General features: G+C 36.6%; 1 protein-coding gene across 3 annotated transcripts in view; it reads right to left on the reverse strand.

Moving 5' to 3' along the window:
• The window catches only part of PDE4B (phosphodiesterase 4B), a 447,018-nt gene that overhangs the window by 191,230 nt on the left and 234,167 nt on the right, over positions 1-21,621 (reverse strand). Inside the window, exon 1 of one of the 3 annotated variants that reach the window (XM_032302836.1) lies at positions 1,891-1,955. The exons of the other annotated variants lie outside the window; for them this stretch is intronic. Coding sequence (XP_032158727.1) covers positions 1,891-1,940 — 50 coding nt within the window. The 5' untranslated portion in view covers positions 1,941-1,955. Of the gene's footprint in view, positions 1-1,890; positions 1,956-21,621 lie in introns of those variants that run through there. 3 annotated transcript variants of the gene reach the window in all.

Raw genomic sequence — 21,621 nt, forward strand, 5'->3', positions numbered from 1 at the left:
CATCAGACAAATAATGTCTATATAAGTTTTCATATTTCATGTTTAAAATAAACTAAGTATTTACTGAGTTATTCGTATGTGCCAGGAACTTTGTTGGGTGATTCACATCACATCACTTAATTTTCACATTTCAAGAGAAGCATTATGATTTCATTTACAAACAAGAAAATTAACACTCAGACTTGACAAGGTCAGACAGCTGGTAAACAATGAAGCTGGGAATTTCACTCACAATGATCTTGTTCTCTAGGCAGTGTTTGCTTCATGGAAACAGCACATCACTCAAACTGTTTTCCAGAGATCCATGAAGATATTAATAGGTATTTTGCTCCCCCAGAGGTTTTATAGTTAGGTAAGTTTAAATTACTTTTTCCTTTTTAAAACATGTCCTCTTTTTAGAAATGCACAATGACATTAGTAGTGTATCATAGCTCTGAAACCATCAGGAAACGTGTTTAACTGTCTAACCAAATGTTTCTCCAGTTTTAAGAAATCATCTCCTTTGTATTCTTTTACAAACCACTGAAGTTCTACTCCAGGACTGCCTCCAATTAAAGTTATATCAAAATGCAATAAAAGGGGTTCTTTTTTGACCCAATTCTCTCTTGAATTCCATTTTATTTACTAATTTATGTGACACAGAGAGAGAGAGAGAGAGCACAAGCAGGGAGAGCAGCAGGCAGAGTGAGAGGGTGAAGAAGAAGTAGGCTCCCGGATGACTGGGGAGCCCAACATTTGGCTAAATCCCAGGGCCCTGGGATCGTGATCTGAGCTGAAGGCAGACACTTAACCAACTGAGCCACCCAGGCATTCTTTGAATTCCATTTTTATGGGACAGTAAAAATTTTAACTTCCTTTTCCCTCCATGTCCCTCCTATTATCAACTAATCCTAGAAAAAAAATGTAATCAGGAAAAATTGTGGTCTGATTCTTGAGAACTAATTATACTCAAAATTAAGAGGAAGAGTACTTTGCTTTTCTGATTTACTCATCAACACCCAAAGTATTTGTTGAATGAACTGTCAGAAGACTGTGCTATGCACTGTGCAAAAAAAAAAAAATTATGCCAGCCATAATTTCTGTCCTTTTGAAGCACAAGCATTCAGAGCAATTAGAAAGTTAAATAAACCTCAGACAAGCAATGTCTATGTTTAAGATGTATGCTCATATTCCTGTTCTGATGCATATGTAAACCTGGGACTATGAGATGACGCAGGAGTAAATCAGTGCAAAACCACACAAATTGTCGTTTGGTTCTAGTTTATGTTACCCGTTGTCACCCACCTACCCATAATTCTGTGTTCCTCAGTGTCTTAACTCTCACAATGAAGACACAGTTCACAAGAGAAATATTGAAACAATGCAAAGTATTTCCATCTCTCACATAGCTCTAAAAAATAAGATTAAAAAAATATTCAACTCTTCACTAAGCACATAAAAACAGATATTCGAGAGTGGTTAAAAAACCTTTACAATTTATAGCAACTGCTCATTAGCTTAAATTCTTTTTGTAAGAGTCTGATATTGAAAAGCTTTTTAAAAATAGCCTTAATGCAAGCTGAGGAAAACTTCAAGTCAAGAAAAATAAGTATTATTCACAAATTTTACCCTTGCCTGAGGAATCAACTGATTCTTAAAGAAAAACTCCACTCAATTCATGATCTACTTCTAGAATTTGAAAAAAAGACAATTGAAAGAATTTTTAATATATGAATATATTCAAGTACTTTCCATTAAAAAAAATCATATAATTTTACAAAGCAGAACATAGTCTTTTCACACATCTTGAATTTCTTACGATTCAGTGCTTTTGAATATGGAACCATGTCCCAGCCCTGTCCTTGAACTGACAGGTAAAGTTTGTTTTTTCAGAGCATTAACAACACCTACCATATCCACGAGTGTCGCAGGGGAAGAAGCAAATCACTAACATGGAACATCCCGAAGAGCTGGTGCTCTATCTCTATCCCACCACTCGGGAACTTAATTTATTTTCATTAATTTCCCTGTGTTAATGCTGCCACATAGTTGCTGCTTAGCTCTTTGTCCTTTTATTTTTCCTTCCGAAGGCATGCCACTTTCCACCGCAGAGTAGGTATCATTTTCAGGACGAATACAAATGACTTAGCAATCAACATGTAAGCATTCAACTGGAACATCATCAGTAGTTTCCTTTAGATACCAAATGAGAAAATCGATTTGCAGTCAAATCTGAGTGATAGCTCCCATGGTGTGTGTAGCATTTCTTCCAATTTACCTCAGAGAAGGAAAGAATTTGAGTCTCCAAAAGGGTTGGAAAATCTCCCTTTAAAAGTATTCTCTGTTTTCTCTCTCATTTTGCATTTTCTCCACCACGCCTGTTGATATGACAACATGTTTTCGGGTTTTCTTTGAACTGAAATAGTGATCAGATTAATCAAATAAAAGTCTGTCTCCTTCTACCTTCTGCATCCTGTTTGGAGCTATCAGACATCTTGTCTGACTCGTTCTGCATTGTTTAGTCCATTCAGAGCACGATGAAAGAACACCTAACACATGGGGTCAGGTTTCCTGAATGACATATGTTAGACCACAACAAAGGAGAAAACCCTGGAGAGATTATAAGCCCTTTTCATCACAGGAGATTACAGAGTACAGAAAATGGCTACGTTACACAAAGAAATAACAGTGGACTGGAATAATGAATTCAACTTCACCCAGCTTTGGGACCAATACCCCTGACTGCTCTGAGCATGCCAGTATGTGTTTAAACTTCCACCTCTGGCCCATGAAGACCGGCCTCTAAGCAGATACAATAGCCCCTGAAGGCCATTGAGATCATCATTAACACAGCACAGCAGTAACAGATTCAAAGATCCTCAGATCCCTGAAGAACTAAAGGCATCTCCCAGCATGATAAATTATACCCCAGAGACATTCAACAGAGAGGACAAGGGTCTCAGCATTCTGAATCTCTGAGCAGAATGTAATCATTGCTCTGGCTCTCACTAACAAACACCAGCTTGCATCGAATGAGGACACATGTCTGAATGGCTTCCCCTTTGTCCCTTGTTTTAAGACTTCGTCTTATTTATCACCCTTCTGGATCCTGATCATCATGTATTTTAATTGGATCCGTGCTCCTAAAGGGATACCTGGTTTCTGTATTTCAGATCTGCCTTCACATTTCGACCTTCAAAACCTCACAGTGTCTCAGAGAAGCCGACCCATTTTACACAATGGTAGAGACAGGTATTAAAAAAATTTTAAAAAGTATATAAACACACATACACACACACAGAGAGAGAGAGAGAGAGAGAGAGAGAGAGAGAGAAATCAAAACTTAGAAATGAAAGCCAGCTTTTTAATTGGACTTCTTCTTGTGTCCTTGCCCCACTGCAGTCTATTTTCAAAATAGCAACCAGGGTAATTCTTTAAAAACCTAACTTGGGTCACATCATTCATTGGCTGAACACCTAATTGGTCCCCACTGCATTCACCGCAAGAGCCAAAGTCCTTAACAATAGTCTATGAGGCCCTAGACAGAATCTTCATCATCTCCCTGACCCCACAGCTCATTAGGTGCCCTTCCTCACTCTGTTTAAGCTGCAGTGGCCCTTTGCTGTTTCTAGAACATGCCAGGCGTGCTTCTGACTTTGGAATTTTTCAGTGGATATTCTCTCAACTTAAAATGCTCTTCCCCAGTTTGCTCTATGACTTTTTCCCACACTTAAGTCACGCTAAAATGTCCCCTTGAAATTGAGGGCTCCCTGATCACCCCTACTCTACCCCAACATTCTCAAAAGAGCGCTCTGTTAGTCCTTGTTGCTGGCTTTGTTATTTTTGTACACGGAATTTATCACCTTTTAACATATACCATTAATGTATGGTGTGTATGAACTATACCCTCCCACTAGCCTATGACTCCATGAGAAAAACGATTCCTGCATTTTTTCCACTGTTTTACCAATCAGTGCCTACTTTCATGCTGAGCGTAAAGTAGGTACTCAATAAATATTTATTGAAAAGTTAATTCATTGATTAATAAAAACAAACATCAGTCAGTCCACATGCTTACAGCTATAAGAAAGAAGATAGGTGTCCTATAGTTTATAATTCAATAAGAGTACTTTTCATGAGAATATTGTGAGTCGGTGAATGTGTACGTACCTCTCCCATAAGGAAAGGCTTTATCTTTCCTTGCAGTTTAGAGAACAATACAAATGTTGAGAAGCACTAAACAGAAAAAAGGGGGGCATTAGTGAATTTGGTCCATTTAATACAAGCAGGCAATATCATGCCTTTCAGGAAAGCTAATAAAGGATTGTTTTTAGATTATGAAGGAAATATAAAATTAGCAAAGGCTATCTGGGGAGACTTGATAAGGAGAATGGTTAAAGATGGCACGTGGCTAACTTACCACCACAACCACAGCAAGAAACTACGTGTTTACTCTTAGAAAGAAAAAAGGAGGCATATTATGTTATTTTTCAATTCCATAGGATTATAGTAAGTTTCTTCTCTTTTCAATAACAGCTTTATTGAGCTATAATTCATATGCTGTAAAATTCAACTTTATAAGGCAACCAATTCAATAATTTTTACTATACTTGCACTTGTGCAACTATCACTGCTACCCAATTTTCAAACATTTCCATAACCCCCAAAAGAAATTGCATCTTCAATCAATAACCCTCCCCTAGCCCATGGAAACCACTAATCTGCCCTCTGTTTCTATGGATTTGCCCATTCTGATCATTTCATAGACACGAAATCATATGATACGGGGCTTCTTTCACCTGACATCAAGTTTTCAAGGTTCATCCATGTTACAGCATGGATTGGTGTTTCATTCCTTTCTATACCAAGTAACATTCCCTTTCATGGATCTATCACATTTTGTTTTAGTCGATTGTCATCTGAGTGGCTTCCACTTTTTGGCTATTATACGATCAATGTCCCTATACAAATGTTTGTGTGGATGTGTTTTCATTTTTCCTGGATATATACATAGGAGTGAAATTGCTGGATGATGTGGCAGCCCCATATTTTACATTTTGAGGAACTGCCAAACTGTTTCTAAAGTGGCTTCCCCGTTTTGCGTCATCCGTAATGTGCGAGAGTTCCAATTTCTCTACATCATATCAAACATTTGTTACTGTCTGCCTTTTACATTATAGTCACCTTAGTAGGTATGAAGTGGTGTCTCATTGTGGTTCTGATTTTCATTTACCAAATGGCTAATGGTGTTGAGCATATTTTCAGGTGGTTATTGGCCATTTGTATGTTTTCTTTGGAGAAATGTCTATTCAAGTTCTTTGCCCATTTTTTGACTGGATTATTTGGCTTTTTATTGTTAAATTGTAAGAGTTCTCAATATATTCTGAGAATAAAGTCCCTTACAAATGTTTTCTTTCATTCTAATGGCTGTCTTTTCACTTTTTACTGGTATCCATGGAAGCACAAAAGTTTTTGATCTTAATTAAACCCCAAAACACAGCCAATAAGATATAGTGGTAGAGCATGGATTCAAATTATAAGTTAAAGAAACTAAGTCTGAAAGATACAGCTTGCTTAATGTCACTCATCTAAAGATTCTAGAATAAGAGCCCAAACCTAAGTCTTCTGACTCTTTTATTTCATGTGTAGAGTGTCCTACTGTCTATAACAAATATTGATGGTCTTTTCACAAGAGCTGAACTACTTATAGTAGAAATTCCTCCAGATGGGGAAAAAAGATTATACATATGGCATACATTACTCTAGGATAATGTCTAAAAAATGGACCTTTTTGGACTTCTATTAAAGCCTGTGTGGCTGATGGAGTGAATCCCAGCTTTCAACTGAGAAGGCTGGGCAACATCAGGAAATAAATGGAAGAAAAACAATGGCAGAGACTTACATACTTATAGGCAAACATCTCAGGATTTGTGACTAAAGCTCATGAAGTGGAAAAGCAACAGGGAATAATTATTATCTCAGAGCACAAAGATACATAGGCTGTCTATCAACAGCTAACAGCATGAAAGACACCAAACAACTTCACCTGAGCAGTCTGTTTCATTGAGTGATAAGTCACACACCAGTGCTGAGTAGAGACCTTCCACAGGCTGGCGCTGACTATCTGAAGTGTGATGGGCATCTAGATAGCCTTGAAGTACTTAAACAGGGCACCCCTTATTTTATTTCACTAATTTTTAAGCTCACTAGATTTAAATGACATTAAGAAAGTTATTTTCCTCAAAACACTAACTCCAAAAGATAAATGCACCTCTCTGTTAACTGCAGCATATTTACAATCGCCAACTTATGGAAGCAGCCCAAGTGTCCATGAACAGATAAATGGATAAAGAAGATGAGACAGATATATATATATACATATATATATGTTTATATATATATAGATATAGATATCTATAGATATAAGAGTATCTAAGTTACATATTCATTCTAATAGACTATTATTCAGCCATAAAAAAGAATGAAATCTTGCCATTTGCAACAACACAGATGGAACTAAGCAAAGTAAGTCAGAGAAAGACAAATACTTTATGATTTCACTCATATGTGGAATTTAAGAAATGAAACAAAGGAATAAAAAAGACAAACCAAGAAGTAGATTCTTAACAATAGAGAACAAACTGATTACCAGAGAAAAGGGGGGTGGGGAGATGGGTGAAATAGGTAATGGGACTCAACAGTGCACTTAGGATGAACACTGGTAACGTACAGAATTGTGGAAACACTATATGCTACATTTAAAACTAATGTAACACTGTATGTTAACTATACTGGAACTGAAAAACAATACAAACAAAAGAAAGTAGAAACTATTTTACTCAGGAACAATTTTACATGCTAACATGTGAACTTAGTGGTTAAAGTATAATAAATATGTCTCTGAATAAAATCTTCTGGGATGAAGAATTTGAAAAGTTATTTCCAAGCCATTTCCTTACATAAGTATTTCTTTCTTTTTTTTTTTTTTTAAAGATTTTATTTATTTATTTGACAGAGAGAAATCACAAGTAGATGGAGAAGCAGGCAGAGAGAGAGAGAGAGGGAAGCAGGCTCTGCCGAGCAGAGAGCCCGATGCGGGACCCGATCCCAGGACCCTGAGATCATGACCTGAGCCGAAGGCAGCGGCTTAAACCACAGAGCCACCCAGGCGCCCCCTTACATAAGTATTTCTTAAATATAAAAAATCAGAATCTATACTTTTGACTTAGAAATAATAAAAACAGTAAAAATGATTAGTAAAAAGACATTATTCTTATTACCATTATTAATAATAGTTATAGTAGTAGCAATATATCAAAATAACAGTGATAGGAGATTAACAATAGCACTAATAATTTATTTTATATAGTACTTTGGAATTTCCAAAGTGCTTTCACATTTATCATTGCATTTAATCCCCATCACAATCTTCTGGCAAGAGCATCCTTATCTCCATTTTATAGATAAAGGAATTAAAGTCCAGATTCAGTCTCAACAATCATCAGTATATCAGATCCTATGTCAGATATTGCTTCCCATACAGTATTAGCTACCCCTCACAACACTTGTCAAGGAAAATACGGTTAATTTCATGCTGCAGATCAGTCTCTGGGAGAATTACAAATTGCCCAATCCTATAGCTAGTAAGAAGCAGTAAATGATTTTGAGCATAGTTTTTTGCAGTCCAAGATAGTGCTCTTCTAGTAAGGAACCATAGTTCCTGAGATAATGTTTATAAATGAAACTGTTTGACAAAAAGTTTTCATGGTAGTTATATGGATAGGAAGTTGTATTTTGCTTCTGAGCTTCAATAAGGAAAACAACAATGATGAAAGAAATAGTTCACATTCACTGAATACTTACTATATCTCAAGCATTGAGTTAAGTAAGCACTTTGAACTTATTGTCATTTAATCCTATGCACAACCCTATATTATTATCTCAACTTAGAATATTGAAAACTAAAACTAAGAAAAGTTCAGTAAATTATCCATAACCATACTATGGCTGATTGAATTCAAATCACATTGAATTGGGTCTTCTCTTCTTTACAGAAACACAATAGATAATCCATCAATCCATTATCCTAATGACTCCTAATCCTTAACTCATTTTTCAGTTTATCTAAGGTCTGATACCACCTCATCCATACACAGTAACCAGAAACCAGCAGAGATTAGGCAACAAGGTGAGTCCATAGCCATGGAACAGAGAGAAGCTAGCTGGTTTATCCAAGATCTCATGCATACTTAAACCAAATTTACCAGCTCTTTTAGATGTGGAAAGAGCCAAGATGCCCTTCAACAGATGAATGGATGAAGAAGATATGGTCCATATATACAATGGAGTATTATGCCTCCATCAGAAAGGATGAATACCCAACTTTTATATCAACATGGACAAGACAGGAGGAGATTATGCTGAATGAAATAAGTTAAGCAGAGAGAGTCAATTATCATATGGTTTCACTTACTTGTGGAGCATAAGGAATAACACAGAGGACGCTGGGAAGAGAGAAGCGAGTTGGGAGAAATCGGAGGGGGAGATAAACCATGAGAGACTGTGAACACTGAGAAACAAATTGAAGGTTTTGGAGGCGAGGGGAGTGGGGGGTTGGGTGAGCCTGGTGGTGGGTATTAATGAGGGCACGTATTACATGGAGCACTGGGTGTGGCGCATAAACAATGAATCTTGGAACACTGAAAAAAATACAATAAAAATTAAATAAATACAATAAATAAACAAACAAACAAAAGATACTAGTCCCAGATAACATGTTAGTAGACTATGAAACAGCCTCTCTCCCTTCCCTGGAAGCCATAGACTACTAGATTCTATGTGTTTGTGGGTCATGAGATTGGCAGAGCAAAGTTAGCAAGCCCATGAACCTTGTGAAGAACCAAAGTACCACCAAAGAACCTTGTGAAGGCATAGCTTATCCTGTGTATTAGTTTTCAGTTACAGTGAGAAGGCAGAAAATCCCTGGAGACTCAAGACACTTCAGCACTGACCACTTTGTACTACAAAAGTTTGGAACTTCTAAAGACCCCCATACATAAACACTGGACTGGACAGACCACTACTACTATTACTACTGCTACTACTTCTTCTTCTTCTTCTTCTTCTTCTTCTTCTTCTTCTTCTTCTTCTTCTTCTCCTTCAATAGTCAAAGTCTTTTGGATTAAAACTAGAGCTATTTCTGCATGACAGCCATGCTATAGCCAGCTAGGTGAGCACTCTACCTGCCCCTATCCTGTGCTGTAATAGCAGCCGTGCCACAGCTGACAGGCCCATGCAACCCACACACGGGACCTACTTAAATGCCTGGTCATCTGATGGTCAGGGAGAATTCCACTTTTGGGCCCCATGGGTCATCTCCTACACAAAGCCACTCCTTTAAGACTGAAAAAGGTAGTAGTTTCAGTTATTACATAAAAACAAACATAGAGAATCAGGAAAAGTGAGGAGAAGAGGAATATGTTCTAAACAAAAGAACAAGATAAAACCTCAGGAAAAAACCTTAATGAAACAGTCTGTCTGACCAAGAGTTCAAAGTAATGGGTCATTGAGTAATGCCCAACAGTAGTATGTTACTAAACTTATTCATCTTATCAAACTTGGGAGAAGAATGGATAAACACAGTGAAAACTTCAACAAAGAGATAGAAATTATAATAAAGCACCAAACAGAAGTCACAGAGTTTAAGAATATAATAACTAAACCAAAAAATACACTGGAGGGCTTCAACAGTGAGATGGAAAAGGCAGAAAAATGGATCAGTAAACTGGAAGACAAAGCAATGGAACTCACTTAGATAAGCCAACAAAAAGAAAAAAAGTATTTTAAAAAGTAAATATACCTTAAGGGACACATAGGACAACATCAAGTGGAATAACACCCATATTATAGAAATCCCAGGAGAAGATAGAGTCCAGGAAATCCAGAAAGTTCTAAAACAGATGAATGCAAAGAAATCCACAGCAAGAAATACTACAATTAAAATGTCAAAAGTTAAAGAAAAAAGAGAGAATCTGAAAACAGCAAAAGAAAAACAATGTGCTGCCTATAGGGGAAATGCTGTAAGACTATCAAATTTTAAAGGAGAAATGTTGGCAGGCCAGAAGAAAGTGTCATGACATAGTCAAAGTCACACTGAAGGCAAAAATTTCTAGTGAAGAATGCTGTACCTGACCATGTTAGCATCCAGATTGGAAGGAGAGAAAAAGAGTTTTTCCAGACAAGCAAAAATTAAGAAGCTCATCATTACTAAACCAGTCTTATAACAAATATTAAAGGGAATTCTTTAAGCTGAAGAGAAATGGCAGTAATTAAAAACAAACAAAACATATAAATTAAAATCTCACTGGAAAAGATGATACAAAGTCAGAGCTGTGGATTAATTGCTTTATGAAGGTAACGAAGACTAAAAGACCAAGGTAGGAAACTCAATTAAAATATAATAATTATTTAAGGGATAAATAAAATTAAAAAATGTAAAATGTGGCACCAAAACTTAAAACATAGGTGGAAGATAAAGATTAAGATTTTGGGAATGGGTTCAAACTAAAGTTGGTACCAAGTTAAAACAGACTGCTATATACATAGGACTATATATGAACAGCACAGTAATTGCAAAGTAGAAGCTTATAGCAAATACACATAAGAAAATGAGAAAGAAATCTAAACATATCACTACAGAAAGTTATTAAACCAGAAGGAAAGAGAAAAAGGAAGAAAGAAACAGAATAACCACAAAACAGCCAGAAAGCAAGAAGAAAAATGGCAATACATACATACCTATCAATAATTACTTTAAATGTAAATGGACTAAATACTAATTAAAAGACACAGAATGGAGGTAAGAATTTAAAAACAACAACAAGACTCATCTATATGTTGCCTACAAGAGATTCACTTCAAAGAAGTAAGGACACAATGACTGAAAGTGAGGGGACAGAAAAAATATTCCATGCAAATGGAAACAAAAAGAGACCTGATGTAGCTATACTCATATTAGACAAAATAGACTTTAAAATGTTGACTGTAATAAAAGATGAAGAAGGGCATTATACAATGATAAAATGATCAAGTCAGGAAAAAGATTTAACATTATAAACATACATGCACCTAACAAACAAGTACTAAAGTACATAACAGAAATATTCAGAGACCTAAAGGGAGACACTGACAGCAAAACAATAGTAGGAGACTTTAATACCCCTACTTACCTCAATGGATAGATCATCCAGACAGAAAACCAATAAGGGAAACTTGGCCTTAAATGACACAATACACCAGAGGGATTTCATAGATATATACAGAACCATCCATCCAAAAGTAGCATAATATACATTCCTCTCAAGTGCACCTAGAATATTCTCCAGGATAAAGCACAGAATAGGGCTTAATTCAAGAAGAGTGAAATAATATTAAGTATCTTTTCCAACCACAATGGTATAAAACTAGAAATCAATTATGAGAAAACTGAAAAAAAAACTATAAAAATGTGGAGATTAAACAACATGCTACTGAACAGTGAATAGCCATCAAATAATAAATGAGAAATCAAATCAGAAATCAAAACATACCCAGAGACAAATGAAAACAGAAACATGACATACCAAGTTCTATGGGATGCAGTAAAAGCAGTTTTAAGAGTATAGTAGAGAGCAATATAGGCCTACCCCAAGAAACAAGAAAAATCTCCAACAATCTAACATTATATCTAGACAAGCCAGGAAAAAGAATAAACAAAAGCCAAAGTTAGTAGAAGGAAGACAATAAAAAAAGATCAGAGCAGAAATAAATGAAATAGAGACTAAAAAGACAATAAAAAAGATCAATGAACCTAAAAGCTGGTTCCCTAAAAAGATAAACAATAATAATAAACTGTTAGCTAGACTTATCAAGAAAAAGAGGACTCAAGTAAAAATCAGAAACAAAAGAGAAGCTACAACTGACACCATAGAAATACAAAGGGCCATAAGAGAATGCTATGAATAATATACATGAAAAAATTAGATGACCTAAAGTAAATGGATAAATTCCAAGAAACATACAATCCTCCAAGACAGAATTATGAAAAAATAGAAAACCTCAATAGATCAATTACTACTAAGACGATTAAGTCAGTAATCAAATACCACCCAACAAACAAAATTCCAGGACTAGACAGATTCACTGGTGAATTCTACCAAACTTTCAAAGATTTAATACCTATCCTTTTAAAACTCTTCCAAAAAATTGAAGAGGAGGGGATGCTTTCAAACTCATTTTACAAGGCCAGCATTACCATGATACCAAAACCAGACAAGGATACAACACACACAAAAAGAGAAAATTAAAACTAGAGTCATTTGATGAATACCTACTTGACACTGATAAGTACCCACACTGGAAGTGATGATTGTCAAGGGTTTTATATGGCTTTTTATTTAATACTCCTAAGAAGCTTTAATTTTGAAACCCTTAACTCCATTGTAAAGATAATGGAACTAAATATCCAAGAGATTAAGTTACCTGCTCAAGGTCACAAAACTAGTGGGTGAACTTGGATTCCAGCCCAGATATGCTTGGCTCTGAAGTCCTTGTTCTTTGCACTATCCAAAACCTGAATAGACTATCAGTCCCACCACTAATTAGTCATGTGTCCCAGGATAAATCATTTATACCATGAAGCTCAGTATCTTCATCTTTAAAGGCAAACTGTAATAGAGCTGCAATAATAATAAAAGACAAATAGGTAAAATATAAATAGTAAAACTATTGATGTGGTAACATAACTCAAATAGGTCATTTGCATAAAAACACCTGGTAAACAATAAAATACTACTTAAATATAAATTTAAAAATAATTGAAACTTCTGTAGAAAAGAGATTCCAAAAAGATGAACTAAAAAATAAAAAGATGAATTGATTATCTTATTCAAAGACTCAAGTGTTACAACAGAAATACATTCAGAGTAAGATTATCCTGGTCCTTTAGACTTGGGCAAGTGTCAAAAGGCTTCCATAGGGAGCAATTTCCCTGCACCCAGTCTAAGAACACGTTCCAAAAAAAACAAAGGCCAGTCTGTGTGTATGTGTGTGTGTTTCTGTTCGGGTTTGCATGCCTGTGCCTGTTTGTGCATGTCGGTGCTGAAAAGAGCTTCACTGTACGGATTTTATCGCTTAGTGTGATCATCTATAGAGCTCCAGATGTTCTGTAGGAGTTGTTGAGCACCTCATTTGAATGCCAAAAGAAAGGTGCTTATAGCATATTTCCAAAATAATGTGTTTCCGTGATTTGGGAGTGTACACTATAATTTTCAAGGAAAAAAAAATAAGAACTGCCTTTTCATCTTTCAGAAGATGGTTGTTTCTGGGTATTTTTTTAATTCCTTCCTGACAGTGCACACATGTCCTGCAGGATAGAACTCTGATCTGTAAATAATAACAGATTGATGTTCTGACAGTGCCGCTCTGGAGTTACTGTTACAGGGTTGGAAGCCAACTTGGAGGCTGATCATGAAATCTGACAGAGGTGCCTCCTCTTGATGGCTCTTTGTTTTTGTATTTGAATAAATCTTAGAGGCACCATCATATAATTAGATCTTTAGAGGCACTAAGAATCAATTCGACTTTAGAAAATTTTCCATGAAAACAAAAGGATCCTAGAGGTCACTGAGTCCAACTCAGTCATTTTACAAATATTTAAGCAGATGCACCTGTGGGGTCACTTGACTAGCTAGAATTTTTTTTCTGTAAGTACATTAAATACTTGTCTCCATTAAAACACAAACAAATACAACAAGAACAACAACAAAAGCCTAAGCAGACTGTGTCATGTTTAACTGCTTGCTGAGTGCTAACTTTTTTAGAGGGGTAGAAAAGAATGAGATAGAACAGTGGTGGTAGTTAGAAGCCACAGACCTGAAAATTCAAGTTTCACTGCCACTTAACAGGTAACAAGTAATTTAACTTCTCTCTACCTTGGAGTTTGTATCTATAAAATGGAGATAATATACTGTACTATTTAAGGCTCCTGTAATTCCAAGTCCCAAATATCCAATTAAAAGAGACATAAGTAAAAAAAAGAGTAAAGTATTGGCTCATATAATGAAGCCACTGGAACAAGTAAAAGATTAGGAATAGTGCCAACTTCAAGGAAGACTAAATAGAAAGATTCAAATGACTGTCTCTGTTGTGACTCTATTCTTTATCTGTCAAGTAAATTCTCTAAATCCAGCTCCTCCTAGTGAGATGTGGTCATAAGCCATGACACATACAGCCTTACGATTAGAAGGAAAAACAACTTTCCTCTTTAGCACTCACTGTAAAACTCCTACGTAAGAGTAATTGGGTCTCTTGTTTTTTGGGAGGTTTTTGATCACTGCTTCAATCTCGTTACTAGGTATCGGTCTATTCAGGTTGTCGATTTCTTCCTGGTTCAATTTTGGGAGTTTATAGTTTTCCAGGAATGCATCCATTTCATCAAGGTTGCTAAGTTTATTGGCATATAACTGTTGATAATAACTTCTGATGATTGTTTCTACTTCCTTGGTATTAGTTGTGATCTCTCCCTTTTCATTCATAATGTTATGAATTTGGGCTTTCTCTCTTTTCTCTTGGATTAGTGTGGCCAGTGGCTTATCGATCTTATTGATTCTTTCAAAAAACCAACTTCTAGTTTCATTGATACGTTCTACTGTAAAAAAAAAAGAAAAAAAAAAAGAATAATTGGGTCTTCCTTGGCCACACGATAACATCTCTGGCTAGCAGGTGGGAACTCTACGCAAAGATGTTATTAAAACATCCAGTGTTTGATGAGAAGAGGTATTTTCCAGAAGAAGGAGTCTATTCAGGACAGACAGAATTATAAATGTCTGCTAAAAATGCCTGCCTTAGGAATGCAAAGATCACATAAGATAACAGACTTAAAATATTGGACACATAATGAGTGCACAACAAATGGCACCTGCCCCATCCTGTTGTAAATCTTCTGGAACTAATTTTCCATGTCTTCTAGGCAAGGATGGGGAAAACAATGAACTCTTGGGTAACAATGGCATTTGGAAAAGTAAACCTTTTTAAAGTAATTCTGTAGAAGAAAAGAGAACACAACCCTAGTGTGCCAGGCCTGGGACAATCAGGCAGAACTTTCAAGATTACTTAAGTCTGTGTCTAAAATCCTATTACTCACGACACTTTATATAGAGATTACCCGAAGTGGTTTTAAAAAACTTGTTTTTTAGGGCAGTGTTCTTTTGCTACTCTTGGCTCTGTACCTAAATCTACACAATGGAGCATTAGTGTGAGAGAACTCTGAGCCAATGGAATGGTGTCCATGTCCCCATCATAAACGTGCACTGCAATTACCCAACTCAGACTGCAATTATCTAGTTGCTCTAATATGATACATATCTATTTATCTAGAAGAATCTGAAATTGAGATTCTCAAAATGCTTCTTCAGAATATTCTGGAGATCTAAAAAATATGGAAAGATGATCACTTTTAACTTTGCCTTTGGATCATGGAAAAGACCATTCAACCTCTAGTCAAAAAACTTGTGTTCACAATTCATCCTTTCATTCAACAAATATTTGTTGGACAATAATAATACAACACTCTTGAGCTTATATTCCAGTGAGGAAAAGATGGACCATAAACAATGAAGCAAGTATATGATATACTGACAGGCAAGTAAATAAAGAAAAATAAAGTGGGTTAAGGTACAAAAAGATATAGGATGGTGGGAGAGGTTCCCTTTGAGTAGAATCAGAGGGAACTGAGGGAGTGAATCATGGGAAACGTTGTAGAAGAATACTGGAGACAGGGCCAGTAAATGCAAATACCCTGTGGTAGAAATAAATTTGAACAGAAAGGTGAGATCTAGATCTTGAAGACCTTACAGGTTCCAGAAGAGACTTTACATTTTAATTAGAATAAGAAAAGAATCCCACTGGATAGTTTTACATTTAAAAGAACTACTTTGGTTGCTCCAAGGAAGCCAACTACAAAAGGGGAAAGAAAGGAAGCAGAGCCCAGACAGAAAGGTATTCCAGAAATTGAGGCTGGTGAAAATGTTGACTTTGCCTAGATTGGTAGAGGTAAAGATAGTAGTAAGTAGTCAGATTCTAGGTATATTTGGAAGGGAGAGTCAACAGGACTTACTGATTGATGAAATGCTGAGCCTGAAGAAAGAGTCATTAAGGATGGCATCTAGGTTTTTGGTGAGGTCACCTGGTTGAGTTTAGCACAGCTTTCCAGAAAGAATTAGAGCAGGATTTTCCAGAATTCTGATTTAGGAATTAAGCCTGAGATGCCTACCTAGAGAAAGTTAAGAGGACACCTGGAGGGGCATCTGGGTGGCTCAGTGGGTTAAAGCCTCTGCCCCTTTGGCTCGGGTCATGATTCCAGGGTCCTGGGATCCAGCCCCACATCGGCTCTCTGCTCAGCAGGGAACCTGTTTCCCCCTCTCTCTGTTTCTGCCTGCCTCTCTGCCTATTTGCAATCTCTGTCAAATAAGTAAACAAAATCTTTAAAAGAAAAAAAGATTTAAAAAAATCTTCCTGATGAAATTATTCTTTAAAAAAAAAAAGAAGAAGAAGTCTCCTGGATATACAAGTTTGGAGCTTTAGGAAGAGAACTGGGTTGAAGATACAAATGTGGGAATCATCAATTTGCAGAAAGTATTGAAAAGCAGGGTCTGGCACCTTGGCAGTGAGTACACAAAGACAAGATGAGAGACAAGAACTGAGCAGTGGGACACTTAGAAGTCTGGAGGAGGAGGAGCCAGATTGAAATAAGATAGTTGGAAAATTAGTGGAATATATCATGTCTGAAGCCAAATGAAGAAAAATGGCTTAAGGAGGGAGTTCCTAAGTACTTTGATAAAATCAATTTCAGTGGAGTCGTGAGGATGAAGACCAGATCTGAATTAGCTGAAGAAAGAACATCGGATGAAAAAGTAGAGATAGTGAACACAGGTTTGGGGCTTTGCTGTAAAAGAGAAGACACATAGGGTTTGTTCCTGATGGGGAACTGATGTTCTCAGAGGAAATCTTAAGGATTGAGAATTATAGTGTTTGCACATTGAAGATAATGGTCCAATGGAGACTGAGAATTAAAGTTTAAATAGGATAATCAGTGTGAATTTATTTTATAAATTAGAAAATGCTATACAAATTTCAAGTGTTTAATAATTTGATCTAAATGAACATTCACAATCTAACCTTTCATAACTAACATCTCACAGAAACATTGTACCATGTCCCTTTTATAAATATTTATGATGACATCATAAACACTCTCCTATTTCTTGTTTGTGTTCAACTCATAAGAGATGCTTTGTCAGTCAAAATAATAGCTATTGAGTTTGAAAAAAGATGAAATTGTTCATTTACCAATGAACTCACTCTTTAAATTTCCTTTCACTCACTCATTCCTACTGGATCTAAAACCAGATAAAACACAAAAGTCATGTTTTAATCCATTCTAACAAGAACATATCGAATGCTTACTACATAGAGGTAATCATGGGTTTTCTAAGATTTACACATTAGTAGATTTATGTAATTTAGATATTAAATCTTCTCAACCTGTCTCTTAAATTGTCTTCACTTCATCTCGTTCTTTGCATTTCTACTGATTCTGCTAGGTGAAAAGGCAAGGAAATTGAATAGAGCATAATGTATTTTATGAATTACATTGGTTTTATAGAAGCAAGAAGTACAAGAAACTGAGCAGGAATAGGAAATAAAGCTAAAGTAGGCTACAAATATCCTCATTCTAATTTGGAGAATAAGTGCTATTAATAATTTTAAGCAGGAAGTATCATGGCTTGATTTGTGTTTCAGAAAGATTTTTTTTTTTTTTTTGAAGATGAATTAGAAGAGGGTGAGTAAGAAGAAGATATCAGGAGCTTTATTTAACCATTCATTCACTATTTTGAGCATCTATAGGATGCCAGGAATTGTGCTGGATTCTGGGGATACCATCCAGGGAAGACATAAATAACTCTGCCCTAGTGGTAATAACTACATTACATATACATTATAAGTGTGTAAATGTAATATGTAATGACATAAATGTATATTATAATATAAATAAATAACCTACTGTTAATAACTTATAGACAGGTACCTACAATATATGACCAACTCTTGGTTATATTAGGAAAAATTATCCAATCTGTGGATCAACCTGTGGATCCTGCTTAAAATTAAGTTGAAAAGTATATTTGTAGAAAAACTAAAATTAGTATGAACCAGAGGGTTTATATTTGAAGGCATATATTTTTGAATCTGAACAGTTATGAGGTATTGGGGGTCTAGGGCAGTCATGGCAGGTCATGTGAAATTGTGAGAGTAGAAACTATAGGTAAGCAGAAGACATGAGAATAGAGAAGAGAGCTCTAGGGCAGGAAAACCAAGAGGAAAATGTAGCAACTCTACAGAAAGAGGAGACATCTCCAGAAAGGGAGTACTAATGAGAAAAAAACAGGTAATAGTGGACTGAGAGGGCATCTTGGTTTCAGAGTTGATTTCAGCTTCATCTAGATGCATCTGGAAAAACTCTAGCTCTATTACTTGAGAAAATTTGTCTAGGTCTGTATTCCTACAGCCACAAGGACTTGGGAAAAACACTTTGCTGGCGGTCTCTACTAGCTTATTCTTTGAGCAAAGGCAAGGGATAGTGGATGAGAGAAATATAAGAGGTTTGTGTTTTCAGTTCTTGCAGAAATAAAAGATAGTGTGAAAGCATTTGTGCTTTTCTAAATGAATCATGTGTACTCACCTTTCTAGCACAAATGCTTCCAGAAAAACTCCTGGCAGCTGACAGTGCTTTAGGTTATGTACTATAGAACAAAAGAAAAGAGTGTTTAATTCACAAGGTATTTTATCCATGAATGAAACCAGAAAGTGGAAAAGAGCAAAGAGCAGGATCAAGGATGGCTCCAGGGACAAACTGGTTTCCCTAAGGCCCCTTTTCTGCCACTTCTCAAGCCTCTTCCCTTCAATTCCCTTTCATTAAGCCTGTCCCCTAGATGTGTATTCTACCAAAGGAACATCTAGTCATTCCAGGAGTCCTTAGGGGATATTCCACTATGACTCTGATATTGTGCTAGATGTTGGGGTCACAGATACTAAAAAATAATAATAATAATAATAACCACACTTCATTCCCTTAAAAGCCCAGTCTACTAAGGACTTGGGTAAATAAAATAGACAAGTAAACGACAGAGAACAAAGTAATTATGTTGTAACAGGGAGACAGTGCAGTGGAGACCCACAGGAAATAACCCTAATTTCTCTATGTGGAGGGAGTCTTACAAGGAGGGCAATTTAGCTGTCTTGAGGAGGAGATGGTACAGAAGTAAAGAAGGAAGGGAAAGGAATTTGAAAAAGATATCAGCATGTGTTTTTAAGTAATTCCTCCCAGGTACATTTGCAGATAAGATAATTCTTGAGTGGATTCCCAATAGTGGCATATCATATCAAACATTACAGCACCTTAGTAACAGAGATATTTTTGGATCAGCTGAACTCTCTGATGCCCTTCAGAACACACCACATACACTACTCCTTTACAGGTTTTATGAAGACAGAGCTTTCCAGCCCACTACAAGCTGACTACCCAATGTTTATATATAGTGGTATTAAGGTGAGGAGGTACAGAAAGGAAAGTTCTACTTTTTTTTTTTTTAAGATTTTATTTATTTATTTAACAGACAGAGATCACAAGTAGGCAGAGAGGCAGGCAGAGAGAGAGGAGGAAGCAGGCTCCCCGACAAGCAGAAAGCCTGACGCAGGGCTCAATCCCAGGACCCCGAGATCATGACCCAAGCCTAAAGCAGAGGCTTTAACCCACTGAGCCACCCAGGCGCCCCAGGAAAGTTCTACTTTTAAGGCAGAAATAATATAGTTTAACAAATCTTTATGGGCATCAAAATTTTACTTACTTGCCTCCCTCACTAGACTATTAACTCTCAGAGCACTGAAACTTGTCTGATTAATCTTGACATTCCTCAGCAGCTAGCCTAAGACCTGGCACCAAGTAAATATAAAGACTGGTGCATGAATGAAATCTTTATACTCTGTAGGGAACATAGAAATTAAAAACAAAACAAAACCAACCCCCCAAAAGCATGAAGTTCTTAACTTCCTCAAGGCACAGAGGAGGAGAGATGGTCATCATGAATACATTTTAGAATAATGGTGAAACTCAAGGGGACTATACTGCCAGGAAATCTGCTGGGGGGTCAAGAGAGGGAGGGATGATATCTAACTGGGAAAGCAGTCAAGATTTGGGAAGGCAAATGGCATTTGCTTAGGACCTATGGGAGAAGACAAGGAATTTGATGGCTGGGAAAGGAAGGAGAGAGACTCTACAGAGTGGGAATAGGGGAACTGGCAGAGGCACCCAATGGGAGGCATGTACAGAGCTCTTCAGAACATGATCAGCAGTCTAGTGTGGAGCAGGATTAGGTAGGCAAGTTAAGAACTTATAGAGAGGGGCAGGTACTATGTGACAAAGGACCTTGTGATTATTAGTTTTATGTATCAAGTTGATTAGGCTACAGTACTTGATATTTAATCGAGTGCTAATCTGTGTGTCTCTGCAAAGGTGTTCTCTTAACTGAAGTCAACAATCAGTTGAGTTTATAAATAAAGATTTCCTCAATAATGTGGGTGGGGCCTCATCCATTCAGTTGAAGGCCTTAAAAAACAGGTTTCCCAGAGAAATTGAAATTCTGTCTCAAGACTAACACCTGCTTGAGTTTTCAGCCTGCTATTTTAGACTCAAGGCTGTAATATCAGCTCCAGCCTGAGTTTCTAGCCTGTCAGCCTTCCCTACAAATTTTAGATTTGCTGGCCCCCACAATCATGTGAGCAATTCCTTAAAATAAATCGTGTGTGTGTGTGTGTGTGTGTGTGTGTGTGTGTGTGTGTGTGGTGTTGTTTCTATGGAGAACTCTGACTGATGGAGACCTTGAATGTCTACATTAAAAAGCACAGGCCTTCCCTGGGTAGACTACCGTTACAGACAATGCTGTCACTCCACCTGCTCACCTTTGTCATGTGACAGGACAATATAAAAAACACGAAATGTGCTCCTCCCTTTGAGGGCCCCACAGTGCTACTGATTTTCCCATATTCCAAGGCATTTAAGTAAATGGCTCAGGGGATTGCTTCCAGATACAAAAAACAAAGCTTGTCATTGAAAAGCTTCTAAAATGGATTTCCCCTCCCTTGTATCAAACAGTGTTGTTATGATCACCAGAATCCCCAAACAGCTCTGTTACACCAGAAATCTTCAAGTGTAATTATGTTTCAAAACACAACAGAATTGTTTTGTATCTTCAAAAAGAAATGTCATCCAAACATATTTTTATCATTTCTATTTTTTTTACATCTACTTTGAGGCTTTTACGGTGCCTTTTTACTGAAGGGTTCAAAATGTGCGGCTGATATTATAATATTAATTTGTCATTCAGCTGAGTTAACTTCAATGAACATTTATCAATGTCACACCAGGTGCTGTGAGAAGCACAGAGAAGTATAATAACATCTCAGCAATACAGAATGCTGGGGGAAACTCATTCAGGATATCTGGGCTTCGCTATTAATTCAACAAATATTATTGAGTGTCTACTGTGT

Source organism: Mustela erminea, chromosome 10 (assembly GCF_009829155.1).
Source record: "Mustela erminea isolate mMusErm1 chromosome 10, mMusErm1.Pri, whole genome shotgun sequence".
NCBI lineage: Eukaryota > Metazoa > Chordata > Mammalia > Carnivora > Mustelidae > Mustela > Mustela erminea.